The sequence below is a fragment of the Drechmeria coniospora genome, chromosome 03, assembly GCF_001625195.1.
Source record: "Drechmeria coniospora strain ARSEF 6962 chromosome 03, whole genome shotgun sequence".
Classification (NCBI taxonomy): domain Eukaryota; kingdom Fungi; phylum Ascomycota; class Sordariomycetes; order Hypocreales; family Ophiocordycipitaceae; genus Drechmeria; species Drechmeria coniospora.
Genome location: NC_054391.1, coordinates 840,565 through 852,829, shown reverse-complemented (window position 1 = coordinate 852,829; position 12,265 = coordinate 840,565). Strand labels below are relative to the sequence as shown.

At 60.2% G+C, this 12,265-nt stretch overlaps 3 protein-coding genes across 3 annotated transcripts; all 3 read right to left on the bottom strand.

Moving 5' to 3' along the window:
* Positions 1–2,526: 2,526 nt before the first annotated feature.
* Positions 2,527–4,857, bottom strand: DCS_06092 (transporter ATM1; the record flags this gene model as incomplete). Its single annotated transcript, XM_040803383.1, has 3 exons — positions 2,527–2,596; positions 2,669–2,777; positions 2,826–4,857. 3 exons carry the CDS (start codon positions 4,855–4,857, stop codon positions 2,527–2,529), a joined length of 2,211 nt encoding a protein of 736 aa, XP_040653487.1.
* Positions 4,858–5,918: 1,061 nt separating this feature from the next.
* DCS_06091 (uncharacterized protein) lies at positions 5,919–9,728 on the bottom strand (the record flags this gene model as incomplete). The annotated part of the gene is made up of 4 exons (XM_040803382.1): positions 5,919–6,142; positions 6,229–8,057; positions 8,110–8,275; positions 9,161–9,728. The coding sequence occupies 4 exons, from the start codon at positions 9,726–9,728 to the stop codon at positions 5,919–5,921; spliced, it is 2,787 nt and encodes a 928-aa protein (XP_040653486.1).
* Positions 9,729–9,814: 86 nt separating this feature from the next.
* DCS_06090 (uncharacterized protein) lies at positions 9,815–10,982 on the bottom strand (the record flags this gene model as incomplete). Its single annotated transcript, XM_040803381.1, has 4 exons — positions 9,815–10,077; positions 10,265–10,515; positions 10,564–10,868; positions 10,920–10,982. The coding sequence occupies 4 exons, from the start codon at positions 10,980–10,982 to the stop codon at positions 9,815–9,817; spliced, it is 882 nt and encodes a 293-aa protein (XP_040653485.1).
* Positions 10,983–12,265: the final 1,283 nt, after the last annotated feature.

Sequence of the window (12,265 nt, the reverse complement as noted above, 5' to 3'; positions counted from 1 at the left end):
GTGAGGGGAAACGGCCCAATGCACGACAATGTTGCAATGCGACGTGCAGCAGCGGGGCGGCCGATGGCGCAGAAGGAAGGAAATGCAGGAAACGAGGGGGAAGAGCGAGAGATGACGAGTGACTGTGGGAGAGAGCGACAGCGGTGGAAACAGTGGAAGTGAGAGAGAGCGAGAACGAGATCTCGAGAGGGATAGAAGGGAGAGAGGAGGAGAAGAACAAGGAGGAGCAGGAGAAGAGGGGGAAGAAGGAGTGGCGAAGAAGAAGGCGAGGAGGAGGAAGAAGAGGAAGAACAAGAAGAAGAAGAAAAAGAAGAACAAGAAAGAGTACAAGCAGCGGAGAAGCGAGGTGGAAGCGAAAGGGAAACAATGATATGAGGACGTACTCTGTACTCTGTACACACGTACTCTGTACACACGTACTCTGTACGCACGTACTTGCTCTGCGCTGTGGTGGTGCGAGCGTCGGTGTAGGCATGGAATACGTCACGGACAGCGCCTGTACCGCGCAGCGACGCCCTAGAGACGCCGTAGCCAACGGGCTGCACGACGCAAGTACAGCTACTTGCATGGACGTGCCACTGCGAGGGCGAGGCCGAACGAATGCAGCGGCAATACGAGCGGGCGCCACGACGATGCCGACACCAAGATTCGGCTCCCGCCCAGGTGAGTCGTCGTTTTCGGCTCCCGATCTGGCCTCGTGCCACCCTTGTCCCGTCGGTGAAGGTTTGTCCCGGCGAGCAGGACGGCACGCACTTGCATTCGTCGTCGCCGTGCTCGTGCTGCGAGGGGGGTTTCGGATGCTGCCTCGCTGCGGTGCACTAAGAGCAGCAAAAGCACCGCCACTTGCACACGGTGCCACGGCAGCATGACTGGCTGGTTCAGCACTGTGCAGTAAGTAGGGGGGGGGGGGCACTGTAGGGGTTGGGAGCATGGGAGGTGTACAGAGTGCTGGTACAGAGTGCAGTACTATAGTCTAGATGTACTCACCTAAGTAATAACGGAGTGCAGTAGGTGTACCGAGTGCCGTAGGTGTGCAGAGTGCCGTAGGTGTACAGAGTGCAGTGGGTGTATACTAGAGTGCAGTACCAAGTATTAGTACCTACTAGTCTAGGCGTACTCACACAAGTACAGTGTGCAGTAGGTGTGCAGAGTGCTGTAGGCACACTTACCTAGCACTGGCTTGCATGTGCAGCAAGCACACCGCAGTACGTGCCAGATTCTGCCAGTCACCGGCGAAAAGTAGCCGCTACTCGTCGCCAGGGCGCACCGGCTCGACCAGATCGGGTACTGGGTACTCGAGTCAGGCATGCGGGGCAGCCCGCCTGGAATGCTCCGTGTCCATCTGCGCAACGGGCGATTCCCGACGGCTGCCCGTTGTGGTGGCTTCCACGACGAGACATGACGATGAATGAGCTGAGAATAGCCGCCGTTGATGCGCTTGTCAATCCGACGATACCGAGCGCTCTCTCCGAACTCGCTTGCAGGTATGTACTTGCGTGCTTGTCAGGACTTGGTTTGGCACAGGTACCCCTTTTCAGCCACAGTGCTGAATGGATTCGGGGCGTAACAATGCGTTCACGCCCTCCCGCTCAGGGTTACCTACCCACGTACTGGGTACTTGTGGTTGGACAGATTACGCAAGTGCCGAGGGCATGCGCTTCGCTCGCTGCGTGCTCACTGCTCGCATCAGTCGGTCGACAAGAGTGACGATTCCCCTTGGCCGGCGCTGCTGCAACACATTGAATAGACACCGCCATGCCACAGTGTCGGCCAGAACACGACAGCCACTGTGCGATGCCTCGCAAGACCACATCGAGTGCTCCGTTGCTCGGTATCACCGGTACTTGTGCATGCATGTGCAGCATCATTGCTCCGTACGGCACTTGACCGACGAGCCAAGCACATGGTGCGGTTCCCGGGGGCAAAGGCGTCGTTGGGGCCGAAGAGGTGCTTGCTTGCCGGGGTCGCTGATGCAAAAGTTGGACCAAGTGTCGATTCAATCTTGGTTGCTCTACCACTACAAAGTGAATCGACGCTTTTGCCACCCCGCTGTAACCTGGTAGCACCGTAATCTCGCAGCGTCGTAGCCGACCGACTGCGTTCGCCGTGGTGGATGCATCCAACTGACGTGGTGCCAAATCTGTCACCCCTACCGCCTTGCTGCGGGCGAACAACGCTCAAAGTGGCGCCAGACTGCAGAGCACTTGCATGGTGTTGCGTGCGTAAATGGACGACTCGCCGGGAATCATGTGGTAGGTGTAGAGCCAACGTCGATTTGTTCCGTCGCCCGTGCAGCCGCCCATGCAGGGTAAATAAAGCGGTGGGTTGTGCGTCGGTGGTAAATAAAGCGGTGAGTTGTGCGTCGGTGGTAGGGCAGGAATGCCCTCGGGGGTCGGGGCAAAGGCCGGTTTCCATCGGCTGTGCTCGCCTGCGCGCACGGAACGCCATGCTACCTGTGCAGTAAAGGTGCCGCAGCATGCATGCGCCGGAGGAACACTGCGTGACGGCCCCTTCACGGCGTCTTCGTCACCCTTCGTCGAGGCCTCGCATCGCATCGAGGTCGAGGGTCGACGACGGTCCGACGGAACGCCGTGGACTGCCCGCCCCGTGCGCGTCGTCCCGCCCCGTGGTCCGCGTCCGACATGGCTCGCGAGACGTCGCGCCTCACCTCTTCGTCGGGGCGTGCCCATGGTCGGCGGCCGCCTCCCTCCCTTCCCTCGCCGCCTCGCCGCCGCCGGCATCGACGTCGTCGTCGTCCGAGTGGAGCATCTCTTGCGCTGGGACGGGTTAGCAACCTTCTTCCGAGAGCACGGCGCGGGACCTACCGCTCCAGAGGGCCGAGTAGATGCCCGCACGGTCGACGAGCTCGCGGTGGGATCCCATCTCGGCCACGCGGCCCGAGTCGAGGACGATGATGAGGTCCGAGTCGAAGATGGTGCGCAGCCGGTGCGCGACAAAGACGCTCGTCCGCCCCTTTTCGCGCAGGATGCCGTTGATGTTGGCCATGAGCGCGCGCTCCGTGTGCGTGTCGAGCGCGCTCGTCGCCTCGTCAAAGAACAGCAGCGGCGGGTCCTTGAGCAGCAGCCGGCTCACGGCGAGCCGCTGCTTCTCGCCGCCCGATATCATGAGACCGCGCTCGCCGACCTTGGTCGCGTAGCCGTCGGGGAGGGCCGTGATGATGTCGTGGATGCGCGCCCGCTTGGCCGCCGCCACCACCTCGTCGGCCGTGGCGTCGACGCGGCCGTAGCGGATGTTGTGCTCGATGCTGTCGTTGAAGAGGGGCGTGTCCTGCGGCACGACGCCGATGCAGCGCCGCAGCGAGTCGAGGCCGACGTCGCGGATGTCCTGGCCGTCGATGAGGATGCGGCCCGCCTGCACGTCGTAGGAGCGGAAGAGCAGGCGCAGCAGCGTCGACTTGCCGCAGCCGCTGGCGCCGACGACGGCCACCTTCTTGCCGGCCGGGATGGTGAGCGACAGGTTCCGCAGGATCGGCCTGTCCGGGTGGTAGCCAAAGGTGACGTCCTCGAAGCGGATCTCGCCACCGCCCCTCTGCAGCGCGAGCGGCTTCGCGCCGGCCTTGTCGACGACGGCGACGTGCACCTTTTGCAGGCCAAAGAGCGTCTCCATGTCGAGCAGGGACTGGCGCAGCTCGCGGTAGACGGAGCCGAGAAAGTTGAGCGGCACCGAGAGCTGGAAGACGAGCTGGTTGACCATGACGAGGTCGCCGACGGTGAGGCTGCCGGCGGCGACGCCGTCGGCGGCGAGGAACATCATGGCCGTCAGGGCCGACGAGAAGATGATGTTCTGGCCGCTGTTGAGCAGCGCGAGCGACGTCGCCACCTTGATGGAGCTCCGCTCGTACGCCGCCAGCGCGCCGTCGTAGCGCGCCACCTCGAAGCGCTCGTTGTTGAAGTGCTTGACGGCCTCGTAGTTGATGAGCGAGTCGACGGCCACCGTCGAGGCCTTGTTGTCGGCCGCGTTCGCCTGGCGCCGAAACTTGGTCCGCCAGGCCGTCGTCCAGATGGTAAAGGCCGTGTAGGCGACCATGGTGAGGACGGTGATGGCCGCGAAGCGGACGCCGTACTGCCAGGTGAGGATGCCGCAGACCATGGCGATCTCGAGCCCCGTCGGGATGACGTGGAAGACCATGCTCGTGAGCAGGAAGCTGATGCCCTTGGTGCCGCGGTCGATGGCCCGCGTGAGACCGCCCGTCTGCTTGGAGAGGTGGAAGCCGAGGTCGAGGCGCAGGAGGTGGTCGAAGACGTTGCAGGCGACGCGGCGGATGGCCTTTTGCGCCACCGAGGCGAAGACGGCGTTGCGCAGCTCCTGGAAGACGGTGGCGCCGACGCGCGCGGCGCCGTAGGCGACGATGATGCTGCCGACCGCGACGACGGCCGACCCGCCGACGGCGGCGACGTCGACGTTCATCGAGTCGACGATGGTCTTGAAGTAAAAGGGCACCTGCACGTTGAGCAGCTTGGCCCCGAGGAGGAGCGAGAGGGCGAGGCCGACGCGGAGCTTGGTGCCGAGCTGGTCCTTGGGCCACAGGTAGCGCGTCATCTCCCTCATGATGGCCCAGTCGGCCTTGCGCTGCTCCGTCGCCGACTTGTCGACGGCCGCGAGGGGGTCGCCGCCCTGCGTCGGCCGAGCCTGACCCGCCGTGGCCTCGGGACGTGTTTTAGCTTGCCGCGCCGCCGCCGAGGTCCGTAGAGTCTGCGTCAGGCCCATGGGCCGCTCCGGGCACGAGGGTCTGCTCCGGGCAAGCTTGAACTCGACGTGACGGCATGGCGAGCAGAGGAGCCGCGAGCGGAGCCGGGAGCCGAGCTGCGGCCGAGCGAGGAGCAGGCGTGGAATCATCATGACGCTTCAGATGGGCTTCGGCGGGAGCATCGCGCGCTCGTCGCTTTGCTTCGTCCGTCTGGCTTTTCGTCGAGGCCGCAAGATGGCGAGCTCCGTTGTCGGCCGTCGATGACGAACGCGAGCGAAGCCGGAGCAGAGTCGGGAGGCTCCGATAGCTTCCACGCAGCTGCGACGCTGCGATTCGAGATCCTTGTCAGGCTAGGCACCTCCCGCCCAGATGGCCGTGATTCGGGTTTCGTCGCGAAGCGGGAGCGGGCACGTTGGCAAGCCAGCAATATGGCCTGAATATTGTTGAGCGTTGGACGTTGGAATGTCGGATCGTGATGCCCAAGTACGGAGTACCGAGTACAAATAGTATAATAGTTGTACTTACGTAATAGTTGTACATGTACTTGTAAAGGAGTACACCTACAGTATGTGTAAAGAGTACATATACATGCTACACACTGGTATTTCCTGTACGACTTGTGGTAACGTGTCTACTCTTCATGTACTTGTACTTGTACTGAGTCTCAACTGTAAGTGTACGGACATGTACAAGTACATGCATATTTCTCCTGTGTACTTGTAGGGTTGTGGGCCCGTTGACTTTTGCCAAATGGATCGCCACTGAAGCACAGAATATTGTACATGACGATGATCAATTTCTTCTATCCCGTAGGGAGTGTACAAGTATTCAATCGCTTTTTTTCTTGATATGGTACTTGGATGCCGTAATAGTACAGTACGGAGCCGTACCATAGTGATCAGTCCTTTCCATTCATTCCTATTCATTGATCTCTACGAGTACGGAGTCATACCATGATGCCGTCCAGGCTTCGGCCCATCTCACGACTCCATGATGCGTCCGCACGAGTACCTCTTGGCGCATGAAAGAGTTCTCCATACCGCAGGCTGCCACGGAGTGGAGTGATGATCCACCAGCATCGGCATCGTGCAGTGTCCGTGGCAAGCTCCCGAACATGTGGGCTGCGTCGGCGACGGCCCGGGCATGGCTCGGAACGGACGTGGGAGGCATCATCGACGGCAGACGACGGCAGAATCGAGCTCGCTGGTCATCAACAACGACCCTGCTCTTCCCTTGACCGCTGCGGCCTCCGCTTGATCCAGACCCTGATGGGCTTCTTCGGATGCCTCGTCGCCGCGTGCCTGTACGTCCGGGGTACCTCCCAGCCCTGGCCAGAGGGCGGCTGCATGTCGTAAAAGGAGATGATGACGGCCGAGTAGAGGAGCAGCTCGCGCAGGGCAAACGCCCGCCCCTTGCACATGCTCGGTCCTCCGCCTGCGTGTCCAAGGCTCCGTCAGCGTACCGTCGGCGCCTCGGCTTCCCGGCCAACGGCCGGCCGACTGCGGAGGGGGCGGACTCACCGTACGGTCGCATCGTCGCCATGTCGGCGACGACCGTCTTGTTGCCCTCGTCGTCCACCACCTCCTTCAGGTGTCGCTCGTGGTGCCACTCGTGCGGGTCGGGAAAGTATTCGGGGTCGTACTGGTGCAGCTCCTGCGGCACGTGGGCGTAGGTGCCCTTGCGCAGCAGGTAAGGCGCCTCCTTCTTGCTCTTGTCGTCGAGCACGACGTCCTCGGCGAGCCAGCGCATCGTCCAGGGCCCCGTGTAGAGCCGGAGCGTCTCGATGTAGGCGGCCTTGAGGAGCGGGCACCGGCCGAGCAGGCCGTCGACGTCGACCTCGTCGAGCGTCGGCGGCAGCCAAACGGCCGGGCCAAAGTCGTTCTCGGGCTGCGAGACGACCACGTGCGGCGCAATCTCTCGCCGCACGTCGGCGAGCAGCACGGGGTCCCGGTAGAGCTCGAACAGCATCCACGGCACGAGCTGGTTCGCGTTGGCGTTCATGCCCCAGAGGAAGGCGACGTCGCATCCGGCGCGGGCGTCGAGGGATAGGCCATGCTTGCGGTACGTCTCGTACCGCGCCTTGACCACGCGGCTCACGTTGTCGAGGTCCTGCCACCGCACGCCCGGCTCCTCTCCGGCGACGTGCTTCTCAAAGGCCACGTTGAACTCGTAGGCGGCCGCGAGCATCTGGCTCCGCGCACGCTTGCCCCGCAGGACCGTCGGGATCGGCAGCCAGCCGGGCACGCGGGCGCCGAGCAGGACAAAGGCGCGGTCAAAGGTCCACATCTGCTGCCAGATGTCGGGGAAGTTCTCGACAAAGTCGGTGCCGTAGAGCGCGCAGTTGGCCGTCTTGGCGACAAAGTTCCTCGTCAGCTCCATCAGGTCCGCCTCGACGTAGCTCTCGCCCGCGGCGCCCTCGACGACCTCGGCCTCGGCCCGTCGCTCCCAGTCCATCTGGTCCGACAGGTAGCTGTTGAAGGTGACGAGGTCGGCGATGTGCCGCCGCACGTGGCCGACGGTGCCGTCGACGAGCTCGCCGAGGCCCGGCTCCGAGAGGAGGTGCTTCAGCTGGGCCCTCGCCTCGTCGGCGACGGCGGCGTACCGGCCTTCGTCCTCGGCGCTGAAGCCGAAGACGGAGCGCAGCAGGTTGCCGGTGAGGCCCTCGGCCGCCGAGCGCGGTCGGTTGAGCATGGCGTTGGCGAGCCCCGGCCGGTAGACGAAGTGGTGCAGCCGGCCGAAGAGGCGCAGCGAGAAGACGCCGTCGGGGTAGTACCGGTCGCGGAGCCGAGCGAGGAAGCCGTCGGTGTTGACGAGCATCTGCGGCGCGTGGCCGACAAAGGGCAGCCAAAAAGGCACCTCGGGCGGCGCCTGTCGCCGTCGGTCCGCATCCTTGGTCGACGACGATGCCGGCAAGAGCCTTGCTGCGAGGACGAGGACGAGCACCGTGGCGACGAGGGCCAACGTTGACGGTCGCTGAGCAAAGGCAACGGCGACGTCCATCAGCGCCTCGCTTTCCGTCTCCATCGCCATATCCGTCGAGGGCAGGCTGGCACCTAGATGCAGGTGAGGGAGGGACGGGGAGAGGGGAGGAGGAGGAGGGAGGAGGAGGAGGAGGAGGAGGAGGAGGAGGAGGAGGAGGAGGAAGAGGAAGAGGAAGAGCAGTAGCAGCAGGAGGAGGAGGAGGAGCAGCAGCAGGAGGAGGAAGAAGAAGAAGAAGAATAATAATAATAATACGACGAAGAGGAGGAAGACGAAGACAAAGGTGAGGAGGAGGAGGGACTGGTTCACGTCAGAGTTGACGCCGCAGAGAGAACAAGGCAATCGTTTCTTCTCCCCAACGGCGTCCCAGCTGTCCTATAAGGCCATCCAGATGCAGGAATCGCCTCCGTCCGCTCGGCCACCGACCAAACGACCGAACGGGACCGGTGTGCTGGATGACGGATAGCGCCTTCAGCTTCGAAAAAATCTTTGCTGCCCGATCGGAGGGTTGCTGTGATGCAGAAGCAGCGGAGACGGTGATGCAGGGTGTCGGCGTGGCTTGGCCCTGGCACGGGTGAGCAAAACACACTATTCGGTACGGAGTGCGGAGTACTTTGGTACAAGTCCTACAAGTACCAGTAACCCTAAGTACTTGTACTCTGCACTGCAAGTACCCACAAGTATGTACTTGCTTACACTTGTACAACTACCTGCATCCATGGTAGCGTGCATGTACTTGCAGCAACTGATGCACAGCACAGTTCAGCCTCGTTCATGACGGGCCCCAGAGTGCAAATTCACTGGCAAGTGGCAAAGCCATGAATCATGACGAGCGTCGAGTGTGCTGCATGTATGCGGCCCAAGAGTCCATACCCGGTACATGTTCATATGTGCGTGTACAACAGCAGCGGTTCTTTATTGTCGAGGCCGAGCCGAGGCCGCATACGCCAGAAGTCAAGGCGGGTACTGGTGCCGCTAAGCTTGCCGCCGTTCGAGGTCCAGGGTATCGGGGCATCAAGCAACTAGGGTATCATGGCAGTAATACTTGTAAAGTAATACCAGTAATACTCCGTACTTGCGGGGTATTAATGTCAACCATCAAATACCAATACGGGAAACACTTACAAGTATTCCTCCGCGTACTGTATTATAATACCGGCATGTTCAGTCCTTGCCAGTATTCGCGCAGAGTGTTCCTTGCCGCGACCTATATCGTAGCCTCGTCCCCATGCGAGGTACAGCACACACACCCAAGTACAAGTTCTTGGACAGCAGGCTGGGTGGGTGGCAATCCTGTCTGCGGTTAGCCTGCTTTCGTCGCTACGACATCGAACCACCAACACGCCCATCATCCGCACTTGCTGTGACGGCGGGCGGGAACCATCCTGCGGGCGATGCCAAACGAGGCCAGAGTCGTGACTGGGGCATCTTCCGTCAGTCACGCGTCTCGTTCCCTCTCGGGGGCGCACTCACTCAGTCCCGGCAGGACGACGAGGAAGGAGGATCGACCGACAAGGGCGGCGAGGAAGTATATGCCGAGGGCGAGCTCCAGGTCGCTCGCCCAGATGTCGTGAAAGACGGCGAGGCCGCTTTCGACGCCGTCGATGTCGGTGCTCATCAGCGTCACGTTGGCGGATTCGTCCGTCTCGCCGCCGAGGTCGAGACTCTTCTTGAAAATGACCGAGACCAGGACTCCGCGGAGGAGGGTGATTATGCGATAGGTTAGGTGCTGGTAGTAGGCGTTCGAAATCTTGGTGGGCACGCGCGCGTCAGAGGCTACGCAAACGGCAGGATGCGTCGGCGGTTCGCGCGAGAACTCACGGCTATGCCGGCATAGCCAAGCACGGTGGCGGCGACGAGGCCGCCGGCGCAGAAGATGGAAAAGGTACGGAGGACACGAGGCGATGAACAGGGCCGACGGGAGGATGGACAGAATGGTCTGCTCGAAGAACAAGGTGAAGTCGAACTCGGCCTCCAGCTGGGGCCCAAACGAGCGGTCAGCCTCAAAGGCTCGGTTGGCCGCCGGGGAACGGAAATCCATGGCGTCGAGACGGATCTTGCTCGGGGTTGCTCGAGGGAACCGGAGGCGAACTGCAAAGCCACTGCCGTCCTCACTGCCTAGGGCACTTATTCTTGGCCGGAGAGGAGGGCAGGAGGGACTAGATGGATGGCGAGACTGATGGCGAGGATGATGGCGAGGCTGATGGCGAGGCTGATGGAGATGCTGATGGAGATGCTGATGGAGATGCTGATGAAGATGCTGATGAAGATGCTGATGAAGATGCTGATGAAGATGCTGATGGAGATGCTGATGGAGATGCTGATGGAGATGCTGATGGAGATGCTGATGGAGATGCCGAGGAGCCCCAGGACGGCCGGGGAGGTGACAGCTGGACGTTGGGCCCGATATATTGACGGTGTTGGAACGTTGGATCTGCACTTGCAGACTTGTTCGTAGTTGCCATCAATACTGAATTAGGAGGGAAGGTGGCTTTGCCGTTGGCTCTTTCCCATACGCTCGTATGACTCCTTCCTGACCAACGACGGTAGCGCCTTCCTAGTATAAAATATGCATACATGCTTCGTTCGCCCTCTCGATGTTATCAGATTCTCCCAATGCCATCAGATCCTCCTCCCAATGCCACCAGATCCTCCCGACGACACCTGATGGTACTTGCACGCATTCGCATGGGCCGCACTGCTCGTATTCCGCATCGCTCTTGGTAGCTCGTGCTGCCATCAGGATCAGCCATACCCGTCCTGCAACCTGCGACCCGGTCCTCGCCGACCAACGGCTGGGCCGACTTCGGGGGCAGTATTCCGGCGGACTCTGGCCACCAGACAGTTGGTCCTAGTCCTAGTCGAGGCGCACCTACATGTGCTTGGAACAGGCGTAGCGATCCAGCACGCACAGGGTGGGCATTACCCGGTACACGTCGACGGTACGGCTACGACGTGTATTCCGTCGGGCAGTACGAACCGGACCTGTCTCCATCCTCTGTCCCCATCCTCTGTCCCCATGACCGCCCTTTCCCATGCCGCTGCACATGAGGCGAGCTGCGTGCAGGTACGGCGTGCGGGCTGCAGCCGTTGTGCACGACCGTTCTGATTCCTCGGCCGTCAAGTAGTGCGAAATCAGCTTGTTCTGGTCGTCACTCGCCTTGAACGGGCCCTCCGTGCCCTAGCATCCGGAGAGCTGTACGGAGTACGGGGTACCGGCATGGACACTTACACCGACACTTGGTCCCTGCTGGGCACCAACAAGACGAGGCTCGCCGTTGCTACTGTCAAGCATCTCGGGGACAAGCGGGTGACTGGTTGAGCGCGGACAACAGCAACGAGTACGATAAGTGCATGCACGGTAGATGTATTGCTCTGTACGATACACGAGATATACTGTACTTGCCTGTACGGTGGGGGCCCAGGAGTGTATATCTCGCCAGAGGTCACTTTTCGGTGGTGGCTCCAAGGAAGGTACTTGACTGGCGATAAAGACATGTATCCACGTACTGTACTATTCTGTACTTGGTATCTGTCTTCGTACTCACGTACTGGATGATGCGAGTACCCTGTGATCCGTACTTGCAAGCACCAAGTACATGTGCAGTAAGCACTGTACAGTATTTACTCCGTACTCCAAGTACAACGTACGCAGTATTATTGCAGAGTAATTACGGTACCTACGGAGTAAGTAAGTAATACACCCACATGTGCTCCGTACTTACTGGAGATGCAAGTACTGTATGGAGTACATGCACTTCGTACTCCGTACGGAGTACTTAATCAAGTACTTATTTAAGCACTGTATTTACTCCGTACTCCAAGTACAACGAACGCAGTATTATTACAGAGGACCTACGGAGTAAGTACTAGGTAAGTAAGTACACCCACATACCTCCGTACGAACGGGAGGTTCAAGTAATTATTACTGTATGGAGTATTACTTACATGCACTCGTACTCCGTACGGCGTATTTTATCAAGTACTTAAGTACTTATTTCCCCGTATATCCGTATTACCTAATACTTACGTCAGTCGCCTCCCCTCCGGCTGCCTAATGTGGAATGTGGCTGATGGACGCTAAACCGCTTTGGTGGCTAGCCGACGACCTAACCAGATCGGTCCCAATGCTGCTTTGTTGGTTGGCAGTTACGTCCCAGCCCTGCGCCCTGCTTCTGCAGAGCCTCACACGCGTTGGCATGCCGTTTCTCGTCGACCGGCCTCGGGTCACCGTTTCTTCATGGCCAACTATGGATTGCAAAATACCACGGGAATCATTCGATTATCAAGCCGGAATCCCACAGTTCCGTCGTATACGACCGCGCGTTTGGCCTTGAACTGGTATGACCCTCGCGCTTCGGTACCCGTTCGTTGATGATTCACCTGGGTGGTTGGCCAGATTGGTCCTTCACCACGACCACCCTGCTACCCTGGTCTACCGATACTAAGGGGTACTGGTTCCAGTGATGGTAGTGTTAGGTGTACTGTAAGCCTACTTGCAGGTGTACACATTCGAGTGTGCAGTACGGAGTAGGTGCACTTGCTTTGTGGCCGTGACATGCATGCAAATCGTACAAC